At 42.2% G+C, this 16,201-nt stretch overlaps 1 protein-coding gene across 1 annotated transcript in view; it reads right to left on the minus strand.

Moving 5' to 3' along the window:
* Positions 1 to 1,707: 1,707 nt before the first annotated feature.
* The window catches only part of CPLANE1 (ciliogenesis and planar polarity effector complex subunit 1), an 81,598-nt gene continuing 67,104 nt past the window's right edge, over positions 1,708 to 16,201 (minus strand). The window contains exons 49-55 of the mRNA XM_081940547.1: positions 15,719 to 15,881; positions 13,658 to 13,719; positions 11,288 to 11,452; positions 9,397 to 9,488; positions 8,568 to 8,690; positions 6,850 to 7,013; positions 1,708 to 2,463 (exon numbers count right to left, since the gene is read on the minus strand). Of these exons, the coding sequence (XP_081796673.1) occupies positions 2,326 to 2,463; positions 6,850 to 7,013; positions 8,568 to 8,690; positions 9,397 to 9,488; positions 11,288 to 11,452; positions 13,658 to 13,719; positions 15,719 to 15,881 (907 nt within the window). The 3' untranslated portion in view covers positions 1,708 to 2,325. The remainder of the gene's footprint in view (positions 2,464 to 6,849; positions 7,014 to 8,567; positions 8,691 to 9,396; positions 9,489 to 11,287; positions 11,453 to 13,657; positions 13,720 to 15,718; positions 15,882 to 16,201) is intronic.

Here is a 16,201-nt window from a genome sequence, read left to right on the forward strand (position 1 = left end):
AAGGGACTGGTCATAACTATCCTTTTTGGCATCCTGGTAACTAGTTGTTGAATAAGAAGTCTCTAAGTGAGAACTGTGTATTGCCCTATCCAAGCTCTACACCAGGGGTGGCAAACTGGCGGCCCATGGGCTGGATGCATCATGCACAGGCCACACCTATCCCAGCTCTGCAAAGGGGGAAAACATCACAATACATCACGCGACGCCATGAGTTTGACACCCGTGCTCTGCACTTTTTTTTTTTTACAGAGTGTTTTTGTAATAACAGTAATTAGGAGTAGTATTAGGAGAGCAAGGAGGAACAAATCATAATTTTACATACTTCCATAGATATCAATACGTTAAACAATTGATTTAGTTGAATGTATTGCATATCTAGAATATTGCTGTACAACATCTACAAATACGGATAAAGATGTAATCCTGATTTACAACGTTACATCATCGTGTTATCACGACGTCCATCCCATCCTGCTGTCCGAATCTCCTGAATGGCACCAGATTATCTAAGAAAGCACTCTAAAGGTTCTTTCATCCCATTAAAATATAATGGGGGCTTCCTTATTTACAAATCTCATCTTAATTACAAAAGGAATCATCTCACTAGTAATTAGGCAAATGGATTAGAGTTCATTTCATTACCAAATATAGTAGAAGGAGAATTGTTTAGTTTACAATGGCCCAGTCTAGCAATGTCTGTTCAAAATAGCTATGAAAAGGCACCAGGTTTTGTGAGTGATAGTTAGCTTCATTAGAATCCTCTTCCACCATAGTTTGGAGGCACAGAGGCAACAATAGACAAAAAATGAAGAAAACATTAAAAACTCAAACTGGCTTCACCCAAATTCCCAGAGGTATAAGAGGTAAAAAGATAAAGGTTCCCCTCGCACATATGTGCTAGTCATTCCCGACTCTAGGGGGTGGTGCTCATCTCTGTTTCAGAGCTGAAGAGCCAGCGCTGTCAAGGCGTCTACGTGGTCATATGGCTGGTATAACTAAATGCTGAAGGCGCACAGAATGCTGTTATCTTCCCACCAAAGGTGTCCCCTATTTTTCTACTTGCATTTTTACATGCTTTCAAACTGCTAGGTTGGCAGAAGCTGGGACAAGTAACGGGAGCTCACTGTATTACGTGGCGCTAGGGATTCGAACCACCAACCTTTCTGATTGACAAGCTCAGCGTCTTAGCCACTTAGCCCCTCTATAAGAGGACAGGAAGGCAAAACAGCCTTTCAAGATTGTTACTACAACCTATATACAGCCTAGTCCAGGAGAGTTCCAGTCGTTCTTGGAAGCCTGTTTCCTTAGCTAGCCTATCTCAAAGGGCTGACAATCAGCTACCTTCCAATTGAGAATTTCAGTGTGTAAAAGGGCTTCCAAACTAGGAGCCAGGACATGCCTTTATGATAAACTATAACACTGGCAAATTTTGTAAAATGAGTATATGAAATACCTGTTATTTTCTTAGCACAAGCATAAATATTTATCGACTCAGAATGTTTCAACATCTTGCATTTTAAAAGGACTCAAAAGGGCCTGACGGTTCTGATGGAAGATATATTCTGGAAATTTCAAGTATTCCACCAATAATAATAGTAAGAACTAAAAACAAGCCCCTTGTATCCACATTTTCATCTTAAGGTTCAAAAGTAGATATGCTGTTAGTATAGCAGCCATCCTAATGAAAAAATTCACCAAGAGAATGAATTAAAAAATGAAACTGTTTTAAATATTTACATAGTGAAAGAGGCAACATATTTTAAGGCCTGATTACCTTTCACAGACTACTAAAAAAATAACACAGCAAGAGATACTGGATATCAGCCACACCTTCAAAACAAATATATAACATAAACTTATGATATAACACAAACTTATCACCCCCACCAAAAACATTTTTAAATGTAACAAAACAACAAGCACAAAAACATTTTATTATATAAAAATATTTAAATGTTCACAATTTTAAGCAAGGTTCATTGAAATCGAGATGCATTCTAATTCTAAACACTCTTTCAGAAATACAATAACACCCTTAGGACCTTATTTGCCAGATTTATTAAACATCTACATAGTCTACAAATCCTAAAACGCCATCCTGTGGAACAACACCATCAATCAAATTATTCTGAAGGTAATCGTTTTTTTAAAAAATTCCTTGAATTTTTCTGTAACATTATGCAGAATTTCCTGAATGGATGAATGTTGTCCCTTGATGTTAATTGTTGTGCCGTTGCTTGATGATCTTCCAACTTCAGCACCAGTCATTCATTTACATATTCCACTTAATGTCCTTTTAAAGACCAGAACAGGCAAGAGACGGTTTTACTTCTCCTCCACATTTGCTACCATAGCTTCTATGGCATTCCAGTCCAGCTTGCTAAGGATGCTGCTGGTACTTTCACTCATACTGTCAATATTATTAAGACTGGCAATGGAGCAAGCATCTTCTGGAAGTGATTCCTGGAGAGAGAAAGAGAAACATGATGGGGATAAGAAATAGACCAGTCAAGAGACCACTTAATACGAAAGTATATACCGTATTTTTTGGAGTATAAGACTCACCAAAATTTTGAAGAGGCAAATTTAAAAAAAAAAGTTTTAGCACTCTGCAGATCTCCGAAAAACGGTCCGTTTTTTTGCAAAAACGGGGCCATTTTTTTTTAAAAAAAGAGGGCATGAATAGCCTTTAGGAGGCTTGCAGAGTGCTCCTGGGGGGGTGGTTCCAAAAATGAGCAAAAACCGGCCCATTTGTGTAAAAAAGCGGGCCATTTTCACAAAAACGGGCCTGCTTTTTGTCAAAAAATGGGCATGTGTAGCCTTTATGCAGCTTATAGAGTGCTCGGGGAGGGGGGGAATTGAGCAAAAAATGACCCATTTCCCCCTCATTTCCGCCCTCCCCAGCCCCCAGGAATACTCTGCAAGGGTCCTAAAGGCTATGCACGGCCATTTTGGTGAAGGGGGCGGGGTTTCGGGAGGCAAAAAATGCTGTATTCAGTGTATGAGGCACCCAAATTTTCAGCCTCTTTTTTGAAGGAGAAAGGTGCGTCTTATACTCTGAAAAATACGGTAATTAACAAAAAGCCTTCAGGTTTGATCTCTGTTGGAAACCATTCATTGGCCCACTCTTTCCTTGCTTTCTACTTCTGTGGCTCATAGTCACCAATTTCTTATAGCACTATCTCCAGTGGATGCATCCGCCCTGCTCTTTCAAATTGCTCTGTGCCTTATTGAAGTTTTTATGTAGTACAACAGTGATTCATTTGGAGGCCTAAGCTTTTCTCGTCTTCCCCTTCTCTTCTCCAAGTTGGTGGAGACAGCAGCCATGCGTGGGTTAACTCAGCCAATAACCAATAGGACTGAGTCTACCAAAATGATGTCATAGCCTCTGAGGAGTGTCCTGCTTTTTTAGACTCAGTTCGATCAGGACTGGCTATGCTAACTGCTCTCTCCTCAACTTAGTTATTAAAATCAGTTCAATTGGCTATCAAAATTTTTTTCAATTGGCTTCTTACCTAAAAATATTAATTCGGAAGATTGTCCTGCTCTTAAATTTGCTACTAGAAGGCAGGATCGAGGACAGCTCCTTTTGGAGCGAAGGCTTCCAGAAAGCCCTCAGGGCTTCTGCAGGAAGGTGCGTCCATGAGATTTTCTTTGAGGTTTCCAGCCTTCCTTTCTCATCAGCGGCTTCAAAGTGGCTCACCTTCAGTCAGCGCTGCGTGGCACCGGCCGTTGGAGGCACCGCTATCGCGCAGCCGCCTTTTGCTGACTCAGACGCTGCCTCGGCAGTCTCCTTTTCTTCGCCGCCGCCGCGAGGGTTCCTTTCATTGCCGTTTATGCTCCCTAGCGCAGCAATTGCCACCAAAGCCTCCGCCACTGCCAGGAACCGCCACCGCTCTCTACCGCCACCGCCGCCTCCTCCTTCAGCGCCGCTGCAGCTGCCGCCAACTCCACAGTCTCTCCGCAGGGCCACCAATTGATCTCCCTGTATTGCGGCCTTACCAGCCTCATGGCGTCTGGCCCATAGGCTTCTAAGCCTCAGTAGCCATTTTGTTTTGGCGCGAAGATTCCCGGTGGCCATTTTGGACACTTCTGTTCTGGGCGACAAGGTCGTAAGTACCTACCATGTCTTCTTCTCCTGCCCAAGAGCCACAGGCCCCTCCAACTGTCCTGGACCCAACACCTCCAATTGGCTCTCCCATTTCCAGGGCTACTAAGCGCAGGCCTGCACCAGAGACTCTCTAATGAGCCCTCTGCTAAGGCTCCCAGGCCCAGGCTCAGCCACAGAACCACAGTTACCACCCCTTCAGAGGAAGGTGGCAATGCCCCACAGGCTTCTCCTAGGAAGGCCGGGGCCAAGACCAAACACACAGAGCCTCATCCCTTCCAGGCCCAAAGGCCTGTACAGCCTAGCCTCCCGAATTATCATCAGATTCAGAGGACGATTTATCTCCTGCAGCATCCATTATCCAACCTGAAGAGGCCGGGGCCACAGGTGACCATGCCTGCAGTGGAGATGAGTCGGAGTGTGACAGGAGCCTCACTCCTGAAGGGGAACTCTTGTCCGAGGAGAATGCCTCTCCTCCGTTCAGGCCCCTGCCTTACACACCTGACATGGCTACTATAATCTCCAATGGCATTGAACGGGGCATAGCAGCTGGTCTTAAACACAGATCTTCTAATCATTCTACTCCACGCAGGTCCTCTTCTTTCTCGAGTTCCAGACGCAGGAATGATGATCTCTTGGCTTCTTTATTGCACGAGCTTCCTGGAACCTCCAACCATCGGTTTTTGGAGAGGAAGAACGTCCTGCGCGAGATCCGGACCTTTCTGAGGACGAGGGTCTTCCTCCAGATCCACCCACCTTTTTAGGTCTTTTTAAACCTGCTATCTTTCGGTCTCTTCTCTTTAAGGCCAAGAAGATCGCTGGCATCCCATCTCCCAAGACTCCTCAGGGAATGGAGGCGGACAAGACGGATACCACTGACCCTCTCTTCATCCAAGCCAAGGTGGAAAAGGAGGTGATTCCCTCTCCCAGACTCTTCATAGATGTGGTCCAGAACCAGTGAGTGTCACCAGGTACAGGCCCTCTCCCCAATACCTTGGACAAGCGCCGGTATAATGTGGGACCCGAACTGTCCAAGGCTCTTGAGGTACCCACCACTGACTTACCTGTAGTGAGTTTGTCCTCTCCTAATGCGGCCTCAGCAGCTCCTGAGGAGGCCCTTCGTCCTGAGGACAAAAGGCTTGAGCAAACGCTGGTCAAAGGGCATCAAGCAGCAGCTTCGGCCGTTTGGGCAGCAACCTCAGCCTCCTTCTTTAGTCGTTCTGCTCTCCTGTCGCTGAGACAACTTCAAGAGAGGCTTCCTGCTCGGGATTCTAGGGCCCACAGGGACATTAACAAATTGAAGGCAGCCCTAGAGTACTCGGCAGATGCTTCCTTGGACGCGGCTTGTTTCGTGTCCAAATCCATAGTGTCCTCTGTCACCTCTTGCCGGCTCCTCTGGCTTAAACAGTGGCAGGCGGAAGCCCGGGCAAAGTGGAGGCTTGCTTCTTCTCCCTATTCTACCTCTCTTCTCTTTGGCCCTCCTCTAGAGCCTCTATTAGTGGAGTCTAAAGAAAAATGGAAGGTTCTGCAACCGGCCACCAAAAAGCAGGAAGGCCGGAATCAATCCTTCTATCGTAGGCAGCCCTTTCATGGACAGGATGGAGGTTCTTCCAACTCCCATCTGCAACACCAGGCTCCTCCCAGACAGGGACCTTCCTTCTTGAATAGGTCAGGCAGAAATAACCAGAGATTTCATCCCAGAAAATCCTTCAGGGACAATTCCAACCGTTCCTTTAAGAGGCAGAAGTGACTTTCCATCCCACCAATAAGGAGCTTAAAGCCTCTTCATAAATGATTGAACGCTGGATCAGATCTGCCATCTCACGGGCTTACCTAACTCATTACCTCACCCCTCCGGCCAACATCACCGCACATTCCACGTGCAGCGCAGCAACTTCAGCGACATGGACTATGCAGGCCTTGGTAGAGGAAATCTGCTGTCTTCACCAACTTGGAGAATGGGGCATTGGTTCTTACCTGATATGCCCCTTCTCTGGGCAGGTGGAGACAGCAGCCATCCCCACCCTTCTTGGCTCTGGCCTAGGTCGCAGAGGGACAGTAGTGAGGTACACTTGAGCAAAGATGGATAGAGAGCAGTCGGATAACGCTCAGCAGTCTACTTATCTCCTTCATCAAGAAAGCGGGAGGACACTCCTCAGGGGCTATGACATCATTTTGGTAGACTCAGTTCTATTGGTTACTGGCTGAGTTACCCCATGCATGGCTACTGTCTCCACCTGCCCAGAGAAGGGGCATATCAGGTAAGAACCAACACCTCATTCTGCCTCTTGAAAATCCTATGAAAACACAGCACAGCAATAGTGGACGAACACTGGAAAGAACTTCCATCTAACTTGGCCCCATTTTTAGAAAGGGTGGCCCTTCTTAACAGCATGGCCCCCTGGCATCCTGGGAGGAGGTGATTCTTCTCATCCCAAAGGTTGTTGGATCTTCAGAGGAAACCTTTTCATATTTTCCTTTTAACGAGACACACACACACACACACACACCCTTTTAAAAAAAAACTCTGAGACTATAGTCCTATATTTTTTGGAGTAGAGAGTCACAAGAATTTATCAATTCCAAAAGTAGATTTGGGATCAAACGGTATCATATGAAAAAGCACTGTAAACAATAAGACTCTGATCCTTTTCCCAGGAGAGATATAAATACCAAATAAAATGAAGATAGTAACCATTTCAGAGCTATCGCCTGATTTGTTCTATTTTTGCCGTCCTCACCTTCTTGAAATGTACATTAGATGTGCCATACAGTATTTGTTGGATCTCTTCGGGGACACTCCAGCCACTCACAGTATTGTCATCAGTCTCTTCCATAGCCTGAGATGTCATACTAGAAGTGAAGAACCCCTTCTCATTCATTGACTCTCTTGTCTGATCAAAAGCTGGAGGGGAACAAATGGTTGAAAGATTTTGTATTTTAGTTTATTTAAATTTCTTACTATTTAAGCATTCAGTAATTTGGACCTAAATTTTGATAAAAGTAAGTTTTAGTGCTGCTTTTTATATGTCTTAAACTATCTAAAAGGGACCTTCTAGTTAAGCATTTCTATATGACTTCAGGCTATTCTCCCATGGTTGACGTTGGTATCTATCCTGCATCTATTAATCAATGACAGAGACAGAGGACCACTGAAGATCTCACAGGCTTTTCCTCCCAGCTTCAACATCCCAACAATTATGGAGCCATAAAAGGACTGCAAGAGTCCTTGAGCATGAATGGAGGGAGGCTCAAGGATATTAGCAACTCTGTTAATCTAAGTTTTCCTGTCCCTTAATATATGTGTGACCAAATTGGCATCCTTCTCATTCAGGTGTGGGGCATCAAGAAGGCAATCCTATATGTTCCTATAGTTCCTTCACGTCCATCAAACGAAGACTATGAGCTTCAAAATAGCCTCAATGCTGCCAAGTTATGTTAAAAAGTTATTATAAAGTATGAGTCTATACTGCTCATAATATTGGGATAGAGTATATTTTCCCACAAGTGTTCATAAGCTCAGAAGAAAAAAATGTATATAGGCCTTACATAGAATTTACTATCAGGCCTGCAGCCATCTTTTCTTTTGGATCTTTGGCCTGCCACACTTTCTATTATTCTACTATGCAATTTCTATTGTGGAAAAATGGGAGGGGGGATTGTATGAGTTAGATGATATGTATCCATAACAAAATTCTTTCTAGAAAGCCAAGGTCATCCTTTGTCTTTGCACCTCTGCACCTGACCGGAACTGGATGGGTGGAACTGCCAGCATGGTAGTGGGAGATTGGACCATGTGATGGACTTGTGGGTGTGGGGGCAAGATCTTGAACTTTCAGCTGGGTGGGGAAAGCCAGGAAGCTTTCAGATTCGGGTTTTCCCAGATGTGCCAACATGGCTCTCTTAATAAATTGGAACTTTGAGGAATGCTTTGCCTCAGACTCTATTTTGGATGCTATTTGGAATCCTGACATGTATGTCCATAGCTATCAATTTTTGGACTACAATTATTGCTTGCAGAACTTATTTTTAAATCTCTCTGTAATAGTGGTGACTCTCTTCAATGAGGCTTCCAAACAATGTAGGGAAACAGCCCACCCACGCTCCCAAGGTCTGGAAAGCATTTCAACTAAGAAGAGAGGAAGACATTTATACTGTAAGTTCTGCCAATGATCCATTTAGATAAATGTTGACTTCTTCAGCTCATGAGATAAAGGTCTTCTGTGAGCTACCTCAGTTCACCTAATGATTGGATTTGTACTAAATGATCACTAAACTACTCAAAGCCAGTGAACAAGAAAAGTTAAAATCTGGAAAAAGTCCCATCATTATGAATTCATCCAAACTGAAAAAGCCTAGCAACGGGAGAAGATCTTTTTCTAAAAAACAGAAGGCATCTAAAGGGACCGCGTAGAGATGAGGGCCAATGAATAGCATTGAGTTTTGTGCCATTACAAACCATGGCTTCTCAGGTCCAGCCTGCTCTTCGGCCATTGCCTCTGGTTCCTACTGCTTCTCCCATAGGCTTCACCTTGATGGGCTTCTAGTGACATTCTTCTGTAAGGAGTTTGGCAGAGTCGACCTTAAGCAAAAAAAGACAACAAAACTGTTCCTTTCACATCATGGATTAGGAACTTCAAACAAAGTTACCAGATTACAATTCAGTGGGATCTAGCGAGCTTTACTATCTTCACACCATGGCAGAAGTCTAGAGTTTCTTTGCTATATATTTCTGTTTGCATCACCCTAAAATTTCAAGGCTCTATTGAAATGGAATTAAAATAGAATAGAGTAACAGAGTTGGAAGAGACCTTGGAGGTCTTCTAGTCCAACTCCCTGCTTAGGCAGAATATCCTATACCATTTCAGACCAATCGTTATCCAGTTTTATTCTTAAAAACTTCCAGTATTTTGGAGCATTCACAACTTCTGGAGACAAGTTGTTCCACTGATTAATTGTTCTAACTGTCAAGAAATTTCTCCTCAGTTCTAAGTTGCTTCTCTCCTTGATTAGTTTCCACCCATTGCTTCTTGTCCTGCCCTCAGATGCTTTGGAGAATAGTTTGACTCCCTCTTCTTTGTGGCAACCCCTGAGATATTGGAACACTGCTATCATGTCTCCCCTAGTCCTTCTTTTCGTTAAAGTAATGTTCCATTTCTCCATAAAGCTTGTTTGCTTATTTCTTTAAACATTATGATGCAAAATATATGTGTAAGCATTATAGTCTATAAAATGCACCATGCACTTTCATTGACTATTTTGATAAAAAGCAGATCTTTGTTTCTTACCCTTTTTCCGAGCTGTGTCACAAGACAGACTTGAGAGGGATCTTACTGGACCCAAACCAACTTTGGCAAATGGCTTGCTCCTCCCATGGAAACTTCAATAAAAATATATATATATTTATAATTGCAATGATTATTCGAGAACTTTTTGAAAATACGTAAACTGGAATATGTAGGCTGGTCGCAAGGCAAAGGGTGAGGCACAAATGATTGCAGCCAAGTGTCAGCAGAAGAACTTTAGGTAGCTGCTTTGCTTGGAAACAAGTGTTTGGAATCCTAGTGTCAGAAACAAGACAACTAAGCAGGTAATTCGTGGTAAATGTAATCTTTATAAGCCTGTTCGGGTACTTCCAACAAACACACAGTGCAAAACACGAGTGAATTAAAGTCAAGCCTGTAATTCCGTACTTCCCTGCACCATTTAAACCCTCCTATGCCCCACCCTCTCCGACGCATGTGCAATACACCCAAGATACTCCGAAGATGTGACAGACCATGCTGGTTTACATTGCCACACCTGCGCTGGTGCCGTTCCATATGAAAGTCACTGCAGAATCCAAAGGTACTTCAAGCTCTTGGCGCAACAGGGAAACAAATGTGGCACAGCAGCGATCCGAAAATGTCCCAGTCACAAATCTCCCCACCAGCAGAATGTCAGCCCCGAGCCGCTGAGAGCGCCGGGGAATGACACCTACCGTATTTTTTGGAGTATAAGACGCAGCAAGGTTTTGAAGAGGAAAATTTTTAAAAAAGGTTTTTGCACTCTGCAAACCTCCCAAAAATGGTCCAATTTTTGTGAAAAAGGGCCATTCCCCCCCCAAAAGCCATGAATAGCCTTTAGGGAGCTTGCAAAGTGCTCCTGGGGGCGGGGGGGGGGGGAAATGAGCAAAACGGCCTGTTTTTCATTTCCCCCCCCCAAAAGCCATGGATAGCCTTTAGGAAGCTTATAGAGTGCTCCTGGGGGCTGGGATAAAATTGAGCAAAAAACGGGCCATTTTTCGCTCATTTTTGCCCTCCCCAGCCCCCAGGAGCTCTCTAAAAGCTTCCTAGAGGCTCTGCACAGCCATTTTGGTGAAAGGGGCGGGGTTTCGGGAGGCAAAAAATGCTGTATTCAGTTTATAAGATGCACCCAGATTTTCAGCCTCTTTTTTGAGGGAAAAGGGTGCGTCTTATACTCTGAAAAATACGGTAGTTTCTCTCTTTTGTTCCTCTTTCTTGTTTGTCGCCCTTTGACTGCCTGACTACCTAATTTGGCTTTCTCTGACTCTTGGAATGTATTGGGACTATTCTACTACTCTTTGGACCGTAACGGCATTTTTCAGGCAACCATTCTCTACTAGGCATTTGAATTACCATGTTTTCCCGAAAATAAGACCAAGTCTTATATTATTTTTTGCTCCAAAAGATGCAATGGGGCTTATTTTCCAGTTAGGTCTTATTTTGGGGAAAATACACTACTAATTGTGTCCATCCGGCTGATGATCTTAAGTGGGGCTTATTTTTTGGGGTAGGGCTTATATTATCCTGAAAAATCATGCTAGGGTTTAATTTCCGGTTGGGTCTTATTATCGGAGAAATAGGGTACTTTCCTGTTGACTGCTCACTTCTTAAAACTGTGGTAAATATTTCAACTACTGTTTCTGCACCTGCGTGCCAGCAATTTTGAAACAGAACACCCAAAATAAGTGTGTCAACTATCCCCTCAGTACATTGCCATTGCTATGATACTGGACCACTGTGAAGTTAAAAGTTAAAATTATTGCTCTAATTTGGCAATACTTTTTTCTAGGAGTAAGAATAACTGTGCTCAGAAGCCTTGCATAGGATTGTCACATTGGTAAATCTGAGAATGAAGCAAGAAAATTAATATCAGTACTATTTTGCAATAAGTTACCCTCCAGCAGAAGCGATGCGCGGCTGCTTAAAATCATAAGTTGCTTTTCTTCCAGATGATGGTTTATATTGGCTGGAAGGGAGCTGCGCCGTGTCAGACAGCAAGTCATGCATCAGACTGAGAGCTTCGTTGATTCTTAAGTTATGATGTTCAGATAGCAAGACCCTTCAGAGAAAGCAAATGGACCAGTTTAACTACTCAACAATTGCAGATATATATTTTTAAACAAACATCCCTTCTAGGTTATTTAAAAGCAATCTAAGTTTGTCACTACTGGGGAGAAAAGGAGACATATAAAAATATTTTCTATACAAGAAAAACATACTAGTAGAAGTACAGGTAGTCCTTTATTTACAACAGCTAATTTAGTGACCGTTCAGCTTTACAACATCATTGAAAAAAGTGACTGATGACCATTTTTCATAGTTACGACTGTTGCAGCATCCCATGGTCATGTGATTAATTAGATGCTCAGCAATTGGTTCATATCTATGATGGTTGCAGTGTCCCGGGGTCATGCCATCATGTTTTGCAACTTTCTGACAAGCAACGTCAATGTGGAAGTCGGGTTCACTTAAAAACTGTTACTAATTAACACAACTATGGCAAGAAAGGTCGTAAAATGGGACAAAATTCATTTAACAACTGTCTTACTTAGCAACAGACATTTTTAGCTCAACGATGGTCGTAAGTCAAGGACTACCTGTAATCTGTAGGAAAGAGACATTATTTTGATTTTGTCTGTTCTACTTTCATATAATGAACAAGTTCAGAGACAAGAGGACCAAAAATATCAAATTTATTTATTTATTTATTTATTATTATTTCTTGGATTTCTAAACCGCCCCCTCTCCCAAAAAGGGACTCGGGGCGGTGTACAGTCAAATGCAGATAAAAATACAATAATATAAAACAGTTAAATACATTTGGGTGGAGGAGATAAGGCTGTACAAGAAATAAATATACCATAAAAACCCTAAAAACATCCCCAATTAAAATACCCAAACCCAATTAAAATATATCCCCAGGAGGTAAAACTAAGAGAGTGCCAGGCCAGCTGATTGAAATAGGTGAGTCTTTAACTTTTGACGGAAGGAACGGAGGTCGGTGGTAGTTCGAATATCAGGGGGGAGGTCATTCCAGAGGGTTGGGCCCATCACAGAGAAGGACCTACTCCTAGGTGTCGCCCGCTGGCATTGCCTAGCGGACGGCACCAGAAGGAGTCCCTCCCTGTGTGAGCGGATAGGTCGCAGGGACGTGTGTGGTAGGATGCGATCCTGCAGATAACTAGGTCCTATGCCATGGAGCGCTTTAAAGATGGTAATCAATACCTTGAAACGCACCCGAAAGGCCACAGGTAGCCAGTGCAGCTCGCGCAGGAGAGGTGTTACGTGGGAGTAACGTGTACTCCCCATGATAACCCGCGCGGCTGCGTTCTGAACTAACTGCAGTCTCCGGATGCGTCCCAAGGGAAGCCCCATGTAGAGGGCATTGCAGTAGTCCAGGCGAGACGTCACCAGCGCATGAGTGACCGTGCGCAGGGCACTCCGGTCCAGTAGGGGGCGCAATTGGCGCACCAGGCGAACCTGGTGGAACGCCCCCCTTGCCACGGCTGCCACATGGTCCTCCATTGACAGCCGGGCATCAAGGAGGACGCCCAAATTGCGCGCCCGCTCCACAGGGGACAGTTGTTCGCCCCCTATGGCCAGCGATGGTGTCAGCTGACTGAATCGAGGTGCCGGTACCCACAGCCACTCGGTCTTGGAGGGGTTGAGTACTTTAAATACTTTAGTACAGGGGTGTCCAAACTTGGGAACTTTAAGACTTGTGGACTTCAACTCCCAGAATTCCCCAGCCATGCTGGCTGGGGAATTCTGGGAGTTGAAGTCCACAAGTCTTAAAGTTCCCAAGTTTGGACACCCCTGCTTTAGTAACAACGAAAGTTCCTGAGGAAAATCTGTAGAAAAGTTTTGGTCCATCTTCATCAGGTTTGCATCAGTGATGTACGTTCTCTTAAAATGTAGAAATATGCCAAACAATATGGAATTTGGAATTCCCAAAAGATTCAAGTCTATAGTAGAGTAAATATACCCACAGAGTGAATACAACAGAATTGTTTTATAGGGCTCCCAACACAAAGTTTCTCTTTCAACTGGGTTTTAACAGTTCTACTCAAAATGTTCCCAAAATTTTCTTCCATCTTATCCCTGGGGCACAGAATTCAAATGCCTTATCCTAGAATTATTTCATTCATAAAATATGACAGACCAGTGAAAGATATAGGGTGAGATGTAGACAATTTACACTTAATAGCTCAATTGCCACATAGAGTGGATTAAAAGTCTAGAAAGTTCCCCAAAAATAACATACTTATCTTTCTCCTTTTTCTTTTTCTGCTGTAATTTAATCTCTCGTGTTGTCAGTCCAAATGGCTATACAAAAAATGCAAACAGATATGTATATCAGTTATCTGGTCTGCAACATTAACTGTTCTAATTGAGAACTGAGTGAGTTTAAAATTATTTAACATTTACTGACGAAATGCTTACTGTTTATTACATACATTGCTAGATTTTGCTCTGTAACAATTAACATTTGAAACATGTAAGAGTACTGGTTCTGAGTAATTTTACAGGGAAATAATTCTTTAAATTTCTCTATTATTTAAATCCCTTTTTTCAGCCTTCTGAGTCCCTTTTCCTTTGGTCCATACCCTTAACATTAATATGAAGATGTGTTTAGAGAGAGATTTGAATGTTTAAAATTATAACACTGGGTTTGTAATCCTAGCTTTTAGTCATTGTATATCTCTTACAAGAGAAGGTGTTATTATTAAACGGATGTAATTTTTCTTGATTGTACTTTATGTTAGACGATGACTGAAATAAATATTTGACTCCTAAAGAAAAGCTCACTTTTTAACCATCAAGATTATTTTTTTAAGTTTCCCTTCTCCTTAGAGATGACAATTTCCAGCTGTTTAATGTTATTGTTCCATGCAGCAGAATTTTCCATCATTGTCTTGCAGAGATTTTAAAACATCATAAGGATTTTAGCAGTCTAACGTCTCCTGGCAGAACCTGTTCTTCCTGGACAATGGCCATTCCCTCTGAATTATGCTGTCAAAGATTGAGACTTAGAGAAATATTGAATTACTGTTGCTTAGGTTTCTAAGGAGAAGGTTCCAGGGACGCGTGGCTCAGTGGCTAAGACACTGAGCTTGTTGATCAAAAAGGTCAGCTGTTCAGAGGTTTGAATCCCTAGTGCCACGTAACGGAATGAGCTCCCGTTACTTGTCCCAGCTTCTGCCAACCTAGCAGTTCGAAAGCTTGTAAAAATGGAATTTTCAAAAGGAACTTACAGTGGGTAAATTCATGTTCTAGAATTGTTATTATTATTCATCTTCATGTTTCTTTTCACATTTGATTTGATAATCGATAGGTCATCTTTTTTTTTTTTTAACAAAATTTTATTGGTTTTTAAAACAAAATATTCAAGGAAAGGGGTAATGGATGAACTACAAATTTTGACAGTTACATTATGCAGGAAATGGCCCTCCCCCCATTCTCATAACTTTCATTTACTAATACATTAGTTTGTTATTACTAAGTACTATTTTGTCAGCAATACAATATCTTAAGATAATTTCAATCATTTTATATCACACAGATTTTCAAGTTCATTTTTGTGATCTGAGTTTTCTCAATGTTGCCTCTTCTCCCCCCCCGGCAGGGCTCCGGCACCTCCCGTGTCCTGTATGTCCGGTGTAGTGTCATTAGGTTTATCTAGGAGGACTTTATTTTTTTCCATAAAGGCCTGAGCCTCTATGGTTGTGTTAATTCTAACTCTCGTGTCCTCCCAGAATATTAGCATACCTTCTGGCAACAGCCATCGAAACCACACCCCTTTCTGGTATAATTTATTCGCTAAGAGCGAATATTTTTTTCTTTTATCTCTAACTTTCTTTGGGATCTGTTTCAGAATGGCTATTTCTCTATCCTTATATTTTAATACTTGCCCCCTTTGTGCACTCAGAATCTCGTCTCTTGTGGTCTTTCTAAGAAATTTGATATGTACCTCCCTTGGAACATTGTGTGTTCTAGCATATGTTGAGTTTACTCTATAAACCAGGTCCATGTCCCACCCCATCTGTTGTCTGTCTTTTCCAATAAATTCAGCCAATAAATTTGCCATAGTATCCCTCAAGTTTTCATCATCAACCTCAATTACATTTTGGAACCTAAGAAAGAAGGACATTCGTTCAAATTCCATTTTTATCTGGTGGTTCTCCAATTCTTGATTTCCTTTCTGATAGGTCATCTTTTTGAAGAGGTGGCCATCCAGATTTAGAAATACAATTTTAGAACAGAGAGATTCCTAAAGATAAAATTTCTCCTTTTAATGTACTTTTAACAATTCAAATAGCCTTACCATCTTTCTCAAATGGAATGGATTGTGCTCTTTTGCCCGTTTTTCTGACAGAGTTTGCATATATTCGGCAAGCCTCTCTTTTCGTTTTCTTTTCATCCAAGCATGTAACTCTTTTTTATCCTTCTCAACTTTATAAGTCTGTTTATGTGGTATATTTGAAAGACTGAAATAACAAAGGCAGAGTCGATGACATTATTGTCTTACATCATAATTCTGAACTAAGATAGGAATAGAGCATATTTTGCTAACAAATATTTAATGACTCCAGAATCATATAGTGGAAATAAACTATTTCTGAATTTGTAATAACAGCCAGAAGTTGCTAAGGCCATTGTTATTTAAAGTAAAGGGGGTGGGGGAAACCAAGTCAAAGTAAAAATATTACAAACTGCTGAAATTTACAAGAAAAAAAATTATGGCTGCTAATCATACATAAAGTGTTGCTTTCCCCTTTTTCTATTGTTATTTAGAGCAGGGCTGTTA

Source organism: Natrix helvetica (genome assembly GCF_964273705.1).
Source record: "Natrix helvetica genome assembly, chromosome: 2".
Lineage (NCBI taxonomy): Eukaryota > Metazoa > Chordata > Lepidosauria > Squamata > Natricidae > Natrix > Natrix helvetica.